The sequence below is a fragment of the Oryctolagus cuniculus genome, chromosome 7 (assembly GCF_964237555.1).
Source record: "Oryctolagus cuniculus chromosome 7, mOryCun1.1, whole genome shotgun sequence".
In the NCBI taxonomy this organism is placed as follows: Eukaryota; Metazoa; Chordata; class Mammalia; order Lagomorpha; family Leporidae; genus Oryctolagus; species Oryctolagus cuniculus.
The window spans coordinates 133,305,580-133,325,394 of NC_091438.1; the positions used below are offsets into that span (position 1 = coordinate 133,305,580).

The 19,815-nt window shown below is 48.2% G+C and overlaps 1 protein-coding gene across 1 annotated transcript in view; it reads left to right on the top strand.

Moving 5' to 3' along the window:
- Positions 1-19,815, top strand: part of LOC138850673 (peptidyl-prolyl cis-trans isomerase E-like) — a 28,579-nt gene that overhangs the window by 360 nt on the left and 8,404 nt on the right. Inside the window, exons 2-4 of the mRNA XM_070078724.1 lie at positions 1,157-1,198; positions 2,815-2,937; positions 5,382-5,535. Coding sequence (XP_069934825.1) covers positions 5,448-5,535 — 88 coding nt within the window. The 5' untranslated portion in view covers positions 1,157-1,198; positions 2,815-2,937; positions 5,382-5,447. The remainder of the gene's footprint in view (positions 1-1,156; positions 1,199-2,814; positions 2,938-5,381; positions 5,536-19,815) is intronic.

A 19,815-nucleotide genomic window follows, 5' to 3' on the forward strand; every position in this document is an offset into this window, starting at 1 on the left:
GCTGGTTAGGGTCTGTCTAGCAGTTGCCGAGATTCTGTAAGCAAGCTTTCCTGTGCGGGGAAGTGTTCGGGGATCTGTGACTGCAGCACACAGGCACTGTATCAGTCCTCAGTGTGACAAGGTCCTGCCCTCCAGCCATGCTTCCTTCTCGTTCCTTGAGCCCTCGGGGCCTTAACACAGGCCTTCCGTAAATGTTCTTCCTTCTCGGCAGGCTCCTTTCCCTGAAAGGCCTGCAGGGTTTCACTTTAAATGACAGATCTGAAATAGGTGTCCCTATTTCGTGACAGCCCCGTGCTTTGTGACTGTGACTGTTAAGTTCCCTGTGAAATTCAGCTCCACCTGGCAGTTGGAACAGCGGGTTGGGCAAGATGGCTTCCTCCAAATGTGATCTCTGGGTTGGAGGACGGACCAGCATGATGAGTCAGGGTTGGTGACAGAGTAGACAGGGTACAGACCCGTGGTCCCAGGAAACCTGGCATGGGTCTGCTGTGGCACCCAGCCTGTGAGAGCAGGCTCATCACCCAGGACCCAGGACAGGTGCTTGTTACCTCAGCCTTCATCTGGTGTCCATTCTTCCTGTAAATCCCAGTCTCACTCTTAGAGGAAAGGGTTCCACGAATAGCTAGGGTTGGTGACAGTGAGATGTGGCTGTGTGATGGGCGCTGATGACCAGGGCTGGGCACAGGCATTTGGGGAATGACCAGTCAGTCCATTGGTGATGCGGTAAGAAGGTTTGTACCGAGAATCCTAGTGACTAAATGAGAAACTGAGCCCATTTAGGAGATTGTGATCAAGCTAGATGAGGTCTGGAGAATGGGGAAGGCGTGTACCAAGGAAGTGATTTTTGTGTACCCTTAAGTATTGGGTCCCTGCTCTCCTGTGTGTGCATTTGCTGCAACGCAACATGAGCTCAGGAAGGCCAGGGTGGTGGTGTGGTTATGGACTTGGGTCTTACAAACTGTTATCCAAAATGGGAAGCAACTTAAAATTAGTAGTAGAACTGGTTAAAAATCTTGTGCATTATTTGGCTATATTTTTAAAAAATGACTAATATTTCCAGAAGCAATGTAAAATATAATCAGAAGTATTTTAGAAGGTAGCTGTATATGTTTTCTCCTGCTGTCTACATATTAATGATCAATTTCTGCTTTTGTAGAGGAGCACCAAGAATTCTTTCATTGAATTTGAGTTTGCCGAGGTAAGAAATTTCCGCTATTTAGTATTTGATGATTGTCACTCTCATCATTGATTATAAAAAGCCACCGATTATAAGAAGTAGGTGTAGTAGTTTCCTCCTGGGGCTATAATAGCAACCTACCTAAGAGTGGTGAAAACCGAAGTAATTTACTCTAAAATCAAGGTGTTAAGAGGGCCATGATCGTCTGAAGTCTTCCCTAGAGGAATCCTTCCTTGCCTCTTCTAGATTGTGGTGGCTCCTCACAAATCCATGGCTTTTAGCGTCACTAATTTCTCTCTTTACATGGCCTTTCCTGTATTCTGTGACTTAAGAAAATATTTCACAGGTTAACTAGTTACATCTATGATAACTATTTCTAAGTAAGATGACATTCTGAGGTCTAGAAGTGAAATCCTGGGTGGCCCTATTCAGCCCTCTGCAGGGGCTCGAGGTGTGTTAGGAGTGCTGGTTAAAGTGGGCTTCCAGGCCTGGTTCAGGGTGCCTCTGTCAGAATGCAGAACATGGGTCCTGCAGAGCTCTGAGCCCTCTGGCTTGACACCACCCATTCCTGTTTGTCCTATGTCTGCTCTCCATCACCTGAATGGAATCTGTGCTCTGTTAAATTCCTAAGATCTAGCTAGGTGAGTAGGAAGGGAAAAACGTGCCTAGAGACGCAGATGAATGTCCCTTCCAGGCTTCCATGACCCTAGGCTTCTGTGATACCCTTTATCTAGCATTTACTCCATTCTGTTGAAGTTCAGTATTTAACAAATGCTTACATGCTTACATGTTCCAGCAAGTGTTCTAAGTGCTTCACAAATACTTAGTCCTAATAATAGTTCTTTGAGATAAGAACTGTTGTTATCTCCACTTCTGGGGAAGGAAACGGGCACAATGAGGTCAAATACCTTGTCCTGCATTATACAGCTCATCAGTGGTGGGGCTGAGACTTGAACTCAGGCTATAGAGCTCTAGGATCTGTATGCCTTCCCCAACTCCATAACCAGCACCTCAGGGTAGAGGCCACATCTGTTTATTTAATAACTCTTAATTTTTGGCCTAAAAGCTCAATGTCAGTACCTTGAACTGTGAATCCAAGCTACAGAGGGGAATTTCCACTGAATATCCATCTAACTTATCCTCTAGTCAGGCTTGTCTTAGAGGATAAAGCAAGGCCCCAGCCTCCTCCATTGTCTTCTGAGCAAGAGGGTTGCCCTGCCTTGTTCTTCCAGACAGCCAGCCTATGACTCTGCAGGGCTAGAAACAGGAGGGGCTGGTATGCGAATGCATCTGCTTAACTGGATTATGGTGGCTGGGCTTGAACCAGAGTTGGAAGATGGTGGGAGTTGTACAGTGGGGGCCAGAAGAATGTGGTTCTCTGACTGCTGGCAGGGGGACACAGGATGATGAGACAGCGTGCCTGGAGCTGGGTTGAGATAGTGCCAAGGTCTCCTGTCACTGTGCGTCACTGCTGGGTGTTGTGGCCATGACTCCCGCCTCCTGTATCCCGGTCAGACCAAGAGCTTCCCTTCCCTGTCAGCCCCTTGCTCCATCCAGCCTGCTCGCTGGTGTTGTTTGTGCTTGTGTTTGGGAAGTCAGGCAGTTCTCTCTAACTAGCACGTTTCTTCTGTACCCAGGGAGAGCCCACTGCAAAATAAGGCTCGGTCAAACCCTCGGGTGTACATGGACATCAAGGTTGGGCCAAACTGGCTGACCGCATCCAGATGCTCCTGCTGTATTCAGTCCTGTGCCCATGCCAGGTGAGTAGGACTCTGGTCAGGATGCTGGGCAGCTGGGGAAGGAAGGGAGCTGCCTGGACCCTAGGCCCTTGATACTGTTTCTGGTTGAGTTCATCCGAGAGCTCTCAACCCTAGCATTTGGTAACATGAAACAGAGCAGGCATTAAAAAAAATTGCTTATTTGAGAGGCAGAGAATTTGCTCTTATTTGCTGGTTCCCAAAATGCCCACAGTGGCCAGGGCTGGGCCAGGGCCAAATCTAGGAGCTTAACACCTGTTTCCCAGATAGGTAGCAGAAACCCAGTTATTTGACCCATCACTGCTGCTTCCCAGTGTCTGCACTGGCAGGTAGCAGAGCTGGTAGCTAGGAAATACTTCAGTATATGTTTCCATAAGAATCTCTTGGAGCTGGCATTATGGTATAATGGGTTAAGCTGCTGCCACTTGGAACACTGGTGTTCCATATGGGCACTGTTTGGAGTCCCGGATGCTCTGCTTCTAGTCCAGCTCCCCACTAATGCACCTGGGAAAGCAGCAGAAGATGGCGGGGTGCTTGGGCGCCTGCACCCTTTTCGTGAGACCTGGATAAAAGCTCCTGGCTCCTGGCTTCAGCCTGACTCAGCCCCGGCCATTGCAGCCATTTGGGGAGTGATCAGTGGATGGGAGATCAATCTCTGTCTCTCCCTCTCTCTGACTTGCAAAATAAATAAATACGTTAACAAAATCGAACTTGTGAAATTTGACACAATACTTGAATATTCCAGCCAGATTTCATCATACGTTCCAATGTTGTCCTCTAATTTTAGTAATTTTTCTTCCCTGACGAGCGCACACATTGCATTTAATTGTTGAGTCTTTTTAGTTTCCTTTCATTTGAATTAGTTTCTTGCTTTTTCGTTGTCTTTGTTGATTTTGACATCTTTGGAGAAAACAGACCAGTTGTGTTTAAGGCTTTTCTCGGTGTTTTCTTCATGAGCACATTTAGGTTGTGTGTTTTGGCATGATTACCACAAAAGTGTTAGCACGCTGTATAAGGAAGTACATGATATCACTTCAAATATTTGTGATGGTAATTTTGACCACTTGTTAAGGAGAAATTTACTAGGTTTTTCCATTGGAAGGTTACTGTTTTTAAGTGCATAAATTAATAGCTAAAATATTTCCTCCACCGTCTCTGTCCCTTATCCCAGATGCAACTACTACTGACAGTTGTGTTTTTCTTAAATACTCATAGCACTTTTGACCTACACTCCTTTCTGTTTTTTTTGTTTTTCTTTTTTTACAGAGTGGACAGTGAGAAAGACAGAAAGGTCTTCCTTTGCCGTTGGCTCACCCTCCAATGGCCACCGCGGCCAGCGCGCTGCAGCCGGCGCACCGCGTTGATCCGAAGCCAGGAGCCAAGTACTTATCCTGGTCTCCCATGGGGTGCAGGGCCCAAGCACTTGGGCCATCCTCCACTGCACTCCCTGGCCACAGCAGAGAGCTGGCCTGGAAGAGGAGCAACCGGGACAGAATCCGGCGCCCCGACCGGGACTAGAACCCGGTGTGCCGGTGCCGCAAGGTGGAGGATTAGCCTAGTGAGCTGCGGCGCCGGCCTCCTTTCTGTTTTAATATATAACGTTTTTATGTTAATCAGAGTTGCTCGTAGTTTAAAGAAAGTCTTCATATCTATTTTAAAGATTTACTTATTTATTTGAAAGGCAGAGTTAGACAGAGACAGACGGATCTTCCATCCTATGGTTCGTTCCCCAAATGGCCGCAATGACTCTAAGCTGGGCAGGCCAGGCGGAAGCCAGGAGCTTCTTCTGGGTCTCTCATGTGGATGGCAGGGACCCAGCGACTTGGGCTGTCTTCTGCTTTCCCAGATGCATTAGCATGGAGCTGGGTTGGAAGTAGAGCAGCCAAGACTCAAACTGGCACCCATATGGGATGCTGCCATTGCAGGCAGTGGCTTTACATGCAGTGCCTTTTCTTATCTCTTGCCTTAAGGAGCTTCATGTGATGAGGCAGCAGTCACAGCTTAGAGTTTAATGGGATTCTGGTTGTCTCTGTGGGTGGAAGTTTTAACTATCTGGGCACCAAGACTTCCATACTCAAAGCCTGGATCTGTGGGGCTTGAGAGGAAGAGTGATGGGAAGCAGGATCGTTCCAGCGTCTGCCTTTGGTGCCGGGACCCCCAGACAGACATTTTCCAATGGTCACTGACCCAGGACGCATATTGGGCCCATCCTCGAAGGGTAGCTTAGCTTTGCTTTGCTCTTTTTTGTAGAGCTGGGGTTCTGATCCTTAACCTTTGTTTCTTAAGATTTTTTTATTTGAAAGGCAGAGAGATCTTCCATCTGCTGATCCAATCCCCCAATGACTACAACAACCGGGGTTGGGTCAGGCTGAAGCCAGGAGCTAATTCTGGGTCTCCGACATGTATGGCAGGGGCTCAAGGACTTGGGTCATCTTCTGCTTTCTCAGGGGCATTAGCAGGGAACTTGATCTGAAGTGGAGCAGCTGTGTCTCCAACCAATACTCACTCATGGGATGCTGGCATTGCAGTGCCACAGCACTGGCCCCTCTTCCTGCTGGGTCTTAGTCCACCCGAACGAGGATGGACTGGGTCCGAAGAAAGGTAAGTGCACCGCTCACCTGTTCCCCAGCCTCTTGATCCTGGAGACAATCAGACGCAGTGGGGAGTCAAGTCAAGCAAGCAAGAACTCGGTTTATTGCACGTGTAGCAAGGCCTCTTTAAAGCACAAGACTGCAGGATTACTGGGGCAGGGCATAAGGACCAACCAATTACTTAAAAGGTCATTTTACGGGGTGACTTTTTACAGGACCAGCCATATGTCTGTATACTCACGATCAGTGTCATCTCCCCTGATGCTGCGCGGCCAATCAGCTTTGGTGGTAAACGACTTTGGGTACCGCCCACCTTACTTCCTTTGGGCACCATCTTTGAATTGCCATGTGTGCCTAATTTCCCTGCAGGCACCATCTTTGAATTGCCACATGTGCCTAATTTCCCCACACTTCCTTTTTTAAGATTTAATTATTTATTTGAAATAGGGAGAGAGATCTTCCATCTGCCAATTTACTCCCTAGATAGCTGCAATGGCCAGGGTGGGGCTTAGCTGAAGCCAGGAACTTCATTTGGGTCTCCCACATGGGTGGCAGGGCTCTTCCCAGGCAAGGAGCTGGATTGGAAGTAGAACATACGGGACAGAACCAGCACTCAAATGGGATGCCAGTGTCAGAAATGGGAACTTTCCCCACTATGCCATAACGCTGGGCAGGGTATCTATTTTATTTTATTCTTTTTAAAGATTTATTTATTTGAAAGAGTTACAGAGAGGAGAGGCAGAGAGAGAGGTCTTCCATCTGCTGGTTCACTCCCCAGTTGGCCACAATGGCCAGAGCTGGGCTGATCTGAAGCCAGGAACCAAGAGTTTGTTCTGGGAGTCCCATGTGGGTGCAGGGTCCCAAGGACTTGGGCCATCTTCCACTGCTCTCCCAGGCCTTAGCAGAGAGCTGGATCGGAAGAGGAGCAGCCGGGAGAAGAACAGGCACCCACATGGGATGCTGGTGTGCCAGGCGAGGTTTAGCCCACTTCACCTCAGTGCTGGCCTCAAGGTATCATTTCTAAACTGGTGCCTCATCTGCACCTGTAGGCCTTGCCCTCTGTCGGTCAGTTCTGAGTGGTGTGGTTTGTGACAGGAACAGTGCGTCCCACGTTCGTGCGCTGTCTGCTGTGCCTCCTTTGCTGTTGATGCAACGTTATGCAGTGTCTTAGTCCATTTTTGTGTAGCAACAAAATTCCAGAGACTGGGTAATTTATAAAGAAAAATTCTGTTTTTCACACTTCTGAACGCTGAGAAGTCCAGGAGGAAGACACTAGTAGGTTTGGGGAGGGCTGTGTTCTCTGGGAGCAGAGGAATAGTGTCCTCATGTTGCAGAAGGGAGAAAGGCAGCCTGCTGAAGACTGCATGTAAAGACCTTCGTTCCATTCAGGAGAGGAGCCCTCATGACCTAATTACCGTTTGAAGGCCCCAACGCCTAGCATGAATTTTGGAGGGCACACATTCCAGCCAAAGCATACATGTGCTATGTCATTTGATTGTGTAAGCACGAGGATCATGGAGTCAGCTGAAGCCCCGTAGGCAGTGGAAGCAAATGCGTGTCTACAGCAGGCTAATTACAGCCCTGTGGGCCTGAGAGGTCTGCTGCAGTCAGCTTGCCACCTCGAAGGCTCAGCGTTGGCCTTAGTTCCTAGTAGTTTGGGTATCTGGTGGTCGTGGTAGTAGCTGGCTCAGCCTTGGTGAGTGGAGCTCGGTGTTGGTCTCATATTGCCTGTAATCTGGTTCCCATGGCTACTTAGTTCATATGCCTGTTGGGCCAGCACTGCAGTGACCTTTGAGAGAAGCTGGCTGATGTCAGCTCACTGAGTTTCTCTTTCTGTGGTTGTTTACTCTCTCTGTTGAGATGGGTGTTGTCTGCCGGGCAGTAACGTCAAAGATCTTCATCAAAGATCTTCACATACTGTACACTCTCCTGTACCTTCTAGCCCTTAGCCTTCCATGTTTTCTTCCAGGTTCCTGACCTGTTATCCAAGGGATGTGTCACACTGCCGTGGGGCCTGTGTTCTTTGCTCCCGGAGTTGTCACCTGAAGCTCTGCTGTTTGAGAGGATTGCCCCTCATCACTGTTGCAAAGCCACCCCAAGTAGGGCTTTGTGCAGTGGCAGTCCATTTTCAGCGTGTTCCCATATACTGAACCAACCCACCTATCAGTGAACCAATCCTGACCTTTTCCTTCCTGTGCTAACTGGTCCTAAGGGACCTCCGTGTGACCCAAGGTGTCAACAGAAGAAGAGGTGGATTCAACACTGGGGAGCCGGTCACCTGCCAGTGAAGCTTGTGTGTGTGTGTGTGTGTGTCCCGCTGTGCCTGATCCTGAATGCCCTGTATCCATCTTAGGGTGCAACAAGTTGTTGGGCCTGCCGGACATTATGACTTGATTTGGCAGAGCCCATGGTTAGGTGTTCCATCTCTAACAGACCCCAGGACCATCCCAGAAGCTTTCCAAGTGGGTGATATTTGAAAAAATTCCAGCCTGTAAAGTTGTGAGAATATAATGAATGACATATTTTATGTATTTTCTTCCGTTGTTAATATTTGTTGTCTACATATGTATGCCTATGGTTGTTATTATTTGGAAATTAGTTACAGCAATGGGGACTTTTCATTCCTAAATACTTAATCATGGTTCAATTCTCAATCAAGGAAATTGAATGCTAGAGCCATCTAATGGATAGTCCATAGTCAAGTTTTGCTGATTGTCCCAATACTGTTCTTTATGGCAGACTTTCCCCATAACCCAGAACCACGTATTTAGTTCTCGTGTGAGTTTTTGTCTTTTTAGAAATTTGTTTTCTTTCTATTTGAAAGGCAGAGAGACAGCGGGTGCTCATTATCAGAATCTGTATCAGAAATAGAGGAGCCAGGACTAGAACGTGGCACTCTGATAATGGGTATGTGGGTGTCGCAAGCAGCGGCTTTAACTGCTGTGCCAAATGCCCTCTCCTAATTTTAAGTTCTTGTGTAAACAATAACATGCTTCAAGAGTCCAAACTAGGGCCGGCTCTGTGGCATAGCAGATAAAGCCACTGCCTGTGGCTTTACCCATATGGGCTCCAGTTCAAGTCCCCGCTGCTCTACTTCTGATCCAGCTCCCTACTATGTGTCTGGGAAAGCAGCAGAAGATGGCCCAAGTCCTTACATTCATGGAGACCCAGAAGAAGCTCCAGGCTCCTGGCTTAGATCAGCTCAGCTGTTGTGGCCATTTGGGGAATGAACCAGCAGATGGAAGACATCTCTCTCTGTCTTCCCCTCTTTCTGTAACTCTGCCTCTCAAATCTTTTAAAAGTCAAAACTACAATAAAGTACATATGAAATTATACTATTCCCTTTTCTTTTTTAAAGATTTATTTCATTTTATGTGAGATAATTTTTGAAAATCCCTGTGGCTGACCTCCCAAATCTCTGGTTGTCTTTGCCCAGTCATCCATTTTTCTAAGTCCCATTTTTACTCCTTTAGTTACAATTCAGACTTGCTTTGAGTTTGCATACAAATTGATTTCAGTGTTTTTTTTTTCTTTAATTTTATAGATCTTAAATTACAAGATTATCATGTTAAGATTTCTTTATTTGAAAGGCAGAATTAGAAGGAGATAGATCTTCTTTCTGCTGATTCACTCCCCAAATGGCTGCAATGGCCAGAGCTGGGCCAGACCAAAGCCAGGAGCCAGGAGCTTCATCCAGGTCTCCCACATGGGTGGCAGGGCCCCAAGCACTTGAGTCGTCTTCCATTGCCTTCCCAGGCACGTTAGCAGGGAGCTAGGTCAGAAGTGGAGCAGCCAGGACTGCAGCTGGCACCCATAAGAGAAGCCGGCACTATAGATAGTGGCTTAACCCACTATTTCACATTGCTGGCCCTGTTAAAATCTAACTTTAAATAGAACACAAAATAACTAATTTTCCCACTGAAATGTGCTTCTTAGCATACTGAAATAAAATTTGCTTCTTTTTCCTTTTCTATTAGTTTTATGTATTATAAACTAGGTTTTTTTCCTAATCTCCATTTTAGGTCTTTAGTTAACTTCAATAACTTGCCTTCTAGCTTTCCAGCTTAAAAGTATGTAATGAAATGCAATAAAAATAATGGGTCTGGCTTTCAACTTTTTTTTTAAGATTTTATTTGATTGAGAGAGTTACAGAAAGAGAGGACAGACAGAGGGGCCGGTGCCGCAGCTCACTAGGCTAATCCTCCGCCTGTGGTGCCGGCACCCCGAGGTTCTAGTCCCGGTCGGGGTGCCGGATTTTGTTCCAGTTGCTTTCCTTCCAGTCCAGCTCTCTGCAGTGGCCCGGGAGTGCAGTGGAGGATGGCCCAAGTCCTTGGGCCCTGCACCCCATGGGAGACCAGGAGAAGCACCTGGCTCCTGGCTTCGGATCAGCGCGGTGCAACAGCCGCAGCGGCCATTGGGGGGTGAACCAATGTAAAAGGAAGACCTTTCTCTCTGTCTCTCTCACTGTCCACTCTGCCTGTCCAAAAAAAAAAGGACAGATCTTCCATCCATCCGCTGGTGTACTCCCTAAATGGCCGCAACAACCAGAGCTAGGCCTATCTGAAGCCAGGAACTTCCGGGGCTCCCACTTGGTTGCAAGGTCCAAGCGCTTGGGCCAGCTTCTGCTTTCCTAGGCTATATGCAGAGAGAGCTTATACACCACAGTGCCGGCCTGTAGCAGGCACTCAGTGGGCAGACACTGACAAACAATATCTACATCCTAAATTGATTGCTGGCAGTGGAATTCCTCGGCATGTTCACAGGCATGGGAAGAGGCCTCAGGGACTGTGGCCAGCTCCTGACTCTGGGACGTGAGAGGATACTTTGTGGTCACTCCCCTCAGGAAGCAGTGGACACAACAGGCTCCTCGGCCAGATCCCGAGACTATCTCAGAGATCCTGTCCCTGTCTTGCTTCAGGACTCATCACCTATTCCTGTCTCTGGACATGGAGTCTAGAACTTTGATTTGGACAACCATATTGGGACTCTTAGCTCAGGAACCCCAGTTTCTTTAGCAAGTTCTCTGGAACCAATTCTAGGGTAAAAGTTTTCATAAATGCTTTGTGAAGGTGTGGGATTCAGAAGAACTGTACTAATATGACATCATCTGGCTTCTCTGTTTTGAATCTGCTCTTAAACGTAATCTGTTGCCTTGGCTTGATTCTTTAAGTTCTGGTCTTTTCCGGTGTTGGTGCCTAGCTCTTCTATTCTGAAACCAAATCCAGAATCTTGACTCTTCAAGATAGATTTTTCTCCCATCCTCTTCCCTTCCATTTTATTTGAGAGGGAGAGACAGACAGGTCTTCCATCTGTTGGTTCACTCCCCAAATGGCTGCAATGGATGTATCTGGGTTGATCTGAAGCCAGGATCCAGGAGCTGCTTCTGGGTCTCCCACGCAGGGGAGCACTTGAGCCATCTTCTGCTTTCCCAGGCCACAAGGAGAAAGCTGGATTGGAAGAGGAGCAGCTGGGACATAAACTGTCACCTATATGAGATGCCAGCGCCATAGGTGGAGCCTCAGCCTACTAAGCCACAGTGCCGGTCTCTTCAGTATAGATTTTCAGATGTTTTATGAGTTTTTTTTTTTTTTTAAGATTTATTTATTTGAGAAGGAGAGGCAGAGAGAAAGAGAGGTCTTCCATCCGCTGGTTCACTCTCCAATTGGCCACAATGGCCCAAGCTGCACCGATCTGAAGCCAGGAGCCAGGATCTTCCTCCAGGTCTTCCCACGCAGGTTCAGGGGGCCAAGGACTTGGGCCGTCTTCCACTGATTTCCTAGGCCATAGCAGAGAGCTGGATTGGGAGTGGAGCAGCCAGGACTTGAACCAGTGCCCATATAGGATGCTGGCACTGCAGGTGATGGCTTTACCCTCTACGCCACCATGCCAGCTCCCAGTATAGATTTTCAAAGCAAGTTTTTGTTTGATAGCGTAACATGAGTAAGGTTTTTGGTTAAAGGTTTTGATGAGAATTTGTAATTGCTCTTCTGTCGGTTTGGAATTGAACCTAGAGCTGTTGATTCAATCTTTGAAGGGTTATCTTTGGTTGTGTTGGAAGTGAGTCCTAGAGTCTACACATCTGTCTAGGCAAACCCTAGCTTAATTCTGACCATGGCTACCCAGAGACAGTGTCAGATCCCACAGGCTGGGAGGTCAGTCCTCAAGTCCCCTGCCCCAACTTTGAATGCCAGTAGGAAGCCTCAGGTAGATTTACCTATAATTCTTTTTATTTTTTAAATTTATTTTATTTAAAAGGCAAGAGTTAGAGGGGCAGAGAGAAACTTTCCATCCACTGGTTTACTCCCCAAATGCCACAACTTTCGGGGCAGGGCCAGTCTGAAGCCAGAAGCGTCTTCTGGGTCTCCCATGAGGGTGCAGGGGTCCAAGGACCTGGACCATCCTCCTCTGCTTTCCCAGGCACATCAGCAGGTGCTGGATCAGAAGTGGAGCAGCCAGGACTCGAACTGGCACCTATATGGGATGCCAGCATTCCAGGTGGCTGTTCTACCCACTATGCCACAGTGCCAGCTTCCCAATTTACCTGTAATTCTGACCAGCTATAAATTGGGATTCTCACACCTCTTTAGTTCAATTAATTTGCTTGTTCAATTAATTCTCACAGAACTTAAGGAAGCACTTTAGCTAACAGCTTACTATGAAGTGTACTACAAAGGATACAGACAGAAGAGTCCGAGCTGAGGGCAGGAAGGGTGCAGTGTGGAGCTTCCTTGCCCTTTCCAGGTGTGCTGCCCTCCAGGGACCTCCACTGCTGCAGAAAGGCCAAGAATCTGGAAAAGGAGTGATGAGCAGGGAACCACGGCCACAAAGCAGAGTATAAACCTCATCAGTTCCCTGCTAGGAGTAGATCCGTAATTTGATGTTATTTTATGTTCTGGTATTCATGGTATACATGAATAACTCTTCCAGTTTGTTTTTTCCTTTATTATTTTGCTTCCTTTTTTTTGTTTGGAAAAGTGATATATAGAGAGGGAGACAAAGTTCTGCTGGTTCACTCCCCAAAGGACTTCAACAGTTGGGGTGGGGCCATGCTGAAGGGAGACAGGAACACCATATGGGTCTCCCATATGGGTGGCCATAGCCCAAGTACTGCTTCTCCAGGTTCATTAGCAGGGAGCTCCATGGGAAGTGGAACAGCTGTACTGAAACTGGTGCTCTGATATAATTTTTTTTATTTTAAAAATTTATTTTATTTATTTGAAAGAGTTTCAGAGAAGTAGATCCAGAGAGAGAAGTTTTCCATTCTTCTGGTTTATTCCACAAATGGCCACAACAGTCACAGCTGAGCTGATCAGGAGCCAGGAGCTGCTTCTGGGTCTCCCAAACTCCTTGCTTATATCCAAATTATAGAAGAATTGAACCTGTGTTGTCTCCTGGTATTTGTAATTTTTTCTGCACATTTAGGTAGCTGATGCATTTGGGATTTACAATGGAGTGAGAGATGGATCCAACTTCACCTCTTTCCTAACATCAGTGTCCCACCACCATTTTTTTATAAGAAGGCTTTTATTTAATAAATACAAATTTCGTAGGTACAGCTTTTGGATTATAGTGGTTCTTCCCCTGTACCTGCCCTTCCACCCTCAAGTCATCCCACCTACTCCCTCTCCCATCCAATTCTTCATTAAGATTCACTTTTAATTATTTTTATATACAGATCAACTTAGTATATACTAAGTAAAGATTTCAACAGATTGCACCCACACAGACACAAAGTATAAAGTACTGTTTGAAGACTAGTTTTACCGTTAATTCTCATAGTACAACTCACTAAGGACAGAGATCCTACATGGAGAGTAAGTGCACAGTTCTCCTGTTGTTGATTTAACAACTAACACTATATATGACGTCTGGTCACCTGAGGCTCTTGTCCTGAGCTGCAAGGCTATGGAAGCCTCTTGAGTCCACAAACTCCGACCTTATTTAGACAGGGCCATCATCAAAGTGGAAGTTCTCCCCTCTAGAGAGAGGTCCCTTCTTTGACCCCTTCTTTTCACTGCCACTACCATTTTTTACAAAGCCTGTCTGCCCTGATGATCTCAATCTGGATCTGTGTGTGTGGCAGGGACCCGATTACTTGCCGTCCGTCGCCTGCTGCCTCCCAAGGACTGCATTAGAAGCTGGAATTAGGGGCAGAACTCGAATCCAGGTACTCTGATACGGGATGGGGCAGCCCAAGCAGCATCCCGACTGCTAGGTCAAATGCCTGCCCCAAACACTGTTTCAGATGCTTGAACGTGGCAATTGAATTCTCTAGTTAGATATTTTTAACCTCAGCCCTTTTTTCTTAACCCCAGGGAATTTCTGTTCCCTGTGCACCCATGGAAAGGGCTTTGGGGGCCAGCGTGGCGCCATGGCTCACTTGGTTAATCCTCCATCTGCGGTGCTGGCATCCCATATGGGCACTGGGTTCTAATCCCGGTTGTTCCTCTTCCAGTCCAGCTCTCTGCTGTGGCCCGGGAAGGCAGTGGAGGATGGCCCAAGTGCTCGGGCCCTGCACTCGCATGGGAGACCAGGAGGAAGCACCTGGCTCCTGCCTTTGGATTGGCGCAGCGTGCCGGCTATAGCAACCATTTGGGGAGTGAACCAATGGAAGGAATACCTTTCTATCTCTCACACTGCCAAACTCTGCCTGTCAAATAAAAAAGGGCTTTGGCTGCAAGGAAAGCAGCTTCCACTGCAGTTTCCTGGTTCAAGTGCCAAGGTGGGGATTTCATAAACCCCAGTGGCACCAGGGGTGATTCCATCTATGGGAAGACGTTTGATGATGAAAACTAAATCCTCATACACAGGACCAGGTAGGAGTCTGGTGACGTGCCAGGCTCTGGACCAGAAGCACGGGCTATGGTTGTGGCCAAGGGACAGGGAGCCTGGGGAGACCCAGCCCTCCTGCAGTGACTTAGTTTGGGGCTTCAAAAGGTTATTTTATTTATTTTTTTGTGAATCCTAGTTGCTGTTTGTCTCCGTTATCAAAAGGAAGCTGCACAGACAGTGCATGGTGTTTTAAGCCATTTGACATTTGACAGTAGATTGGGAACTTCGTGCACCTTCTCCCCTAACTACTTCAGGGAGTGTTTCCTGCGAACGGGCACTTCTAATACTAACACAGCAGAGTTCTCAAAATCCCAGAGTGAGCACTGATAGAATTTTTTTTTTATCTTTTATTTAATGAATATAAATTTCCAAAGTACGACTCATGGGTTACAATGGCTTCCCCCCCCCCATACCGTCCCTCCCACCCACAACCCTCCCCTTTCCCACTCCCTCTCCCCTTCCATTCACATCAAGATTCATTTTCGATTATCTTAATAACTGATAGAATGTTATTACCTGATCCACACCGTGCAGTCCTTTCAGAGGTTCCCAAGACCGGCGTGGGTCCCGGGTCGCCCTCGTGTTTACTCCCTCTGCCCCCTGCACCCAGGCTTTCCTGTCTGTCCCCCTCACACCCCATGCCTCTTTGGTGCTTCCTTACTCTTGCCGTGGCGCCCAGCCTTCTTGAGCTAGTGTGCACCTGGGCCCCTTCAAGCTGGCCAGCTTGGGTCTCAAGGGCGCCTTGGGCAGTGGCCAGCGGTCCTCCCAGATTGCCACAGGTGATTCTTGCCCCTTCTGGACAGAAGGCGCACCTGTTCCTCACTCAGCCCTCCGGGCCACCCTGCATGTTCTCGCTCAGCTGATGCTCTCCGTTGTTTATAGAAACGATCACAACCGTTTTGTCTTCCTCTGGCCTGATCGACTCTGCCCAAGCAGCCCTCAGGAGCCAGCTGTCCTCCCCTCCTTCCTTCCTGTGGCCGTGGGAGCCTCCTGTGGCTGACACTGCCCGCCTCCCTCTCCTGCTCCTCCCTATTTCCCCCCACCCTCCTTCCTTCCCTCCCTCCCCCCCCCCCCATCCCATCTGCACCCAGGCTGCAGCTCTTCCACCTTTACAAGGTAAACTCCCTCACCCCCACGGGCCTCTGCCGCCGCCGCCACCTTTGTCACTCCATTTTTAACAAAGCTGCTTTTTGTCCAGCTTCTTGGCCATCTTGCCTGCACCAAAACACCAAGGAAGAATGGTGGCTTGGGCCACACAGACACCACCCTCTTGTCAGATTGAACCCCACAAGTTTCCTGAGACTACAGGGTGCTGTTGGAAGGCGTTGGTCTTGTCCAGGAGGACTCTTCGTAGTGGACCAACCCCAGTGAAATGAACATCTGAGCGTCAGTGGGGCCCCAGGGCTCCTGCTTGGCAAAGGCATCCTGTTTGTGAAGCACATGGAGTCTGCCCGCAAACACATGAGGTCTTCCTAAGATCAAGCCAGATCCCACAGCCTCAGAGGGCACTTGGGGAAGAGGGGTCAGCAGATCGTCCTGTGCCCCCCAGCTTACAGTGGCCCCGTTGGAACCCTCGCTTTGTTTCAGAAATAAGACAAAAAGCCACTTGGGCTTATATTCATACATTTACTCTAAATGCTTTGTGTTTGTAATGCTGGCTAAGGATTTTTTTTTTTTTAATTTTTTAAAGATTTATTTATTTGAGAGGCAGAGTTGCAGAAAGAGAGGTCTTCCATCTAGTGGTTCACTCCCTAAATGGTCTCAACAGCTGAGGTTGGGCCAGGCCAAAGCCAGGAGCCAGGAATTTCTTCTGGGTCTCTTACAGGGGTGCAGGGACTCAAGGACTTGGTCCATCTTCCACTTCTTTCCCTGGCATAGTAGCAGGGAGCTGGATTGGAAGTGGAGCAGATGGGACTAGAACTGGTCTCCATATGGGATGCCAGCACCTCAGGTGGAAGCTTAACCTACAACACCATAAGCTAAGGCTTTTTTTTGTAAAAAATTTGTTTATCTTAAAGATAGAGTGACAGAGAAAGGGAGAGACAGATCTTCCATCCACTAGTTCACTTCCCAAATGGCTGTAACAGCTGGGTCTGGGCCAGGCCCTAGCCAGGGGCCCAAGAACTTGGGCCATCCTTCATTGTTTACCAGGCATATTAGTGGGTAACTGGATGGAAAGTGGAGCGGCCAGGACTTGCACCAGCGCTTTAATAGGAAATGCCAGTGTCTAAGCAGCAGCTTAACTCTGACAACAACCTGTCCTTGGCTTAGACTTAATGTGTTTAATTGCTCGTATAAGGAGTCCCAATTGGTTCCCTCTTGATGGCTCAGAGTTTGTACAGAAAGTGACCTGCTGCTTTGTGTGTGTGTGTGCTGAAAATTTATTTTTATTGGAAAGGCAGAATGAGAGAAAAGGAGATCACTGGTTCACTCTTAAAATGACCACAACAGCCAGACCTGGGCAAAGCCACAGCCAGGAGTCAGGAACTCCATCTGGGTCTCCCATGTGAGCTGTCCTTGCCTCCCAGGGTGGGGATTTGAAGTGGGGCGGGGAGTCTGTCCTAGGCACTCTGGTATGGGATGCAAGTGTTCCAAGTGGTGGCTTCTCCCGCTGCATCACAGTGCCTGCCCTCACCTGCTGCTCGCATAGCGTCTGCCGTGGCGAACAAGCGTTCTGACCCTCACCTGAATGGCTGCACCAAAGGAGCACAAGCACCGGAAGCTTCTGATCGGGCGTCCCGATTGATTTTCTATTTTAAGATTTATTTACTTGAAGTGGAGAATTACAGAGCTAGGTGGAAAGACAGATCATCTGTCCGCTCGTTCACTCCCCCAAATGGCCACAATGGCCACGGCTGGACCAGGCCAAAGCCAGGAGCTGCTGCTTGGTCTCCCAGGGGGGTGCAGGGGCCCAAACACTTGGGCCATATTCCGAGGGTTTCGCAGGTGCATTAGCAGGGAGCTGGATGGGATGTGGAGCAGCCTGGTCTCTAACCAGTGCGCATATGGGATGCGGGCCCAAGGGTCCTGATTATTTAAGAGATAACAAAGGTCACAGTTTCAGATTGTTAGCATCGGGAGTCTAGTTTTTCTAGGGGATGTGTATGTGTTAGAAACAAACATGAATCCTGTTTGTTAAACGCTGGCCGGAGCAGACGTTTAACTTAGCAGGTAGGAAGCCTGTGTCCCACGTTGGAGAGTCTGGGTTTGATTGCCTGCTCCAGCTTCTGGTTGATGCAAACCCTGGAAGGTGGCAGGGATCGCTCAAGTCATTTGGTTCTTACCACCCTCCGGGGAGCCCCAGATTGTGTTCCCATTTTGGAGTGGCCCTGGGCCAGTCCCAGCTGCTATAGGCATTTGAGGATGGGCTTGATCACTTCCTCCCTCCCAGAAAAGGTGTGTGTGGGGGGTGTTAGACATGATGATGCTTGCTCCCCATCCTTGAGGTTTGAGGTTTGTAGTTTATCTAGTTATTTACTTATTCTTAAGCTATCTGTGTATATTTGTAGATATTGATGAGGTATGGTTGTAAGGGATATTTATTGAATCCAGGGATTGCATTTTAAAATCATTGTAATTTTCTTTCTTGAAATGCTCAATATAAAACAATTTTCAAATTTTAGAAAAACAATTATGTAGACTCACTGCTTGTTTCCTCAGCCCCTTCAGAGAGACTTTCTCCCGCACCGCCACCCACACCCCTACTCCTACCCCTTCCCCTCTCATCACAGATGCCAGCATTGTCCAGCTTGCCAGAGGCAAATCCCATCCCTTTTTTGAGAAATGGAGTTACAGAGGGAGAGACAGAGAAGTCTCCCATTCCCCAGTTCACTCCCCAAATGGCTGCAATGGGCAGAGCTGGGCTGATTTGAACCCAGGAGTCAGGAGCTTCCTTGGGGTCTCCCACATGGGTGCAGGGGCCCAAGCACTTGGGCCATCTTCCAGTACTTTCCCAGGTCACAGCATAGAGCTGGATTGGAAGAGGAGCAGACGGGACATGAACTGGCACCCATATGGATACCAACGCCACAGTTGTAGGCTGAGCCCCTACTCGGCGCTGGCCACAAGTCCCATCCTTTTTCTCACCTTGCAGCAGTGTTGGAGGCTGCATCATGTTCTTGCTACCTGTTCATGTGGCCGACAGAACACCCTGCTCCCCTGCTTGCCCTCTGCCCTCCTGACTCCTGGGTTCAAATCCCAGCCTCTAAATTATCAGAGGACCCAGGGCTCAGCCTGGGTCTGTCTGCCATATCCATTTCCCCCATTTACTTCAGTGGTCCTTAGCCCTGTACCCGCCTCTTAGGGCTAATACTAATCTAATACTAATCTCTGCTGAGATGAAAAGTCCTAGCTAGTAGATCCTACATTACTTACTTGAGAGCTGAAGAGAGAACTCCCATCTGTTGGTTTACTCCCCAGATGTCTACATTGCTGTGGGTTGAAGCCAAGAGCTAGGAACTCGATCTAGGTCTCCCATGTCAGTTCAGAAACCTGCCAGGGTGCACATCAGCAGGAAGCTAGGAGCAGGAGCTGAGACTTGAACCCAGGCTCTCTGATATGGGGTGCAGGCTTCCCAACCAATATGTATACCGGGGTGTGTGTGTGTGTATCCTTGAAATATTGAAAAACATATTCCTGTATTTAAATGTCTGGACACAACTGCATATATAAGCTATTTAAGCATTTAAGTGTCTAAAATATTTAAACCTTTCTGCTCAGAGCAAGAGTTGGTAATGCGCACTGGTATAGGTATATGGTGTTGGCAGAATCACAGCAACATGATTTTCTAAAAATCTCTTGGTGGGACCAGTGCTGTGGCATAGTGGGTAAAGCTGCCGGCCCCAGTGCTGGCATCCCATATGGGCACCAGTTCGAGTCCTGGCTGTTCCACTTCCAATCCAGCTCTCTGCTATGGCCTGGGAAAGCAGCAGAAGATGGCCCATGTCCTTGGACCCCTGCACCCACATGGGAGACCCGGAAGAAGCTCCTGTCTCCTGGCTTTGGATCAGTGTAGCTCCGGCCATTGGTGCCAACTGGGGAGTGAACCAGCAGATAGAAGACCCCCTCCCTCCCTCCCTCTGTGTAACTCTGACTTTCAAATAAATAAATAAATAAATCTTTTTAAAAAAAATCTCTTGGTAAAATTCTGAACAGAAAGCAATTAAATGGGGGCCAGCACTGTGGCGCAATGGGTTAAACCCCCGACCTATAGTGCTGGCCTCCCATACAGGCACTGGTTCAAGTCCCAGCTGCTCCACTTCTTACCCAGCTCCCTGCTAATGTGCCTGGGAAAGCAGCAGAGGATGGCCCATGTCCTTGGGCCCCTGCAACCACATGGGAGACACGGAAGAAGCTCCTGGCTCCTGGCTTCAGATTGGCTCAACTCCAGCTATTGCAGCCATTTGAGGATTGGAACAGTGGATGGAAGACCTCTTTTTCTCTACCTCTCTCTGTAACT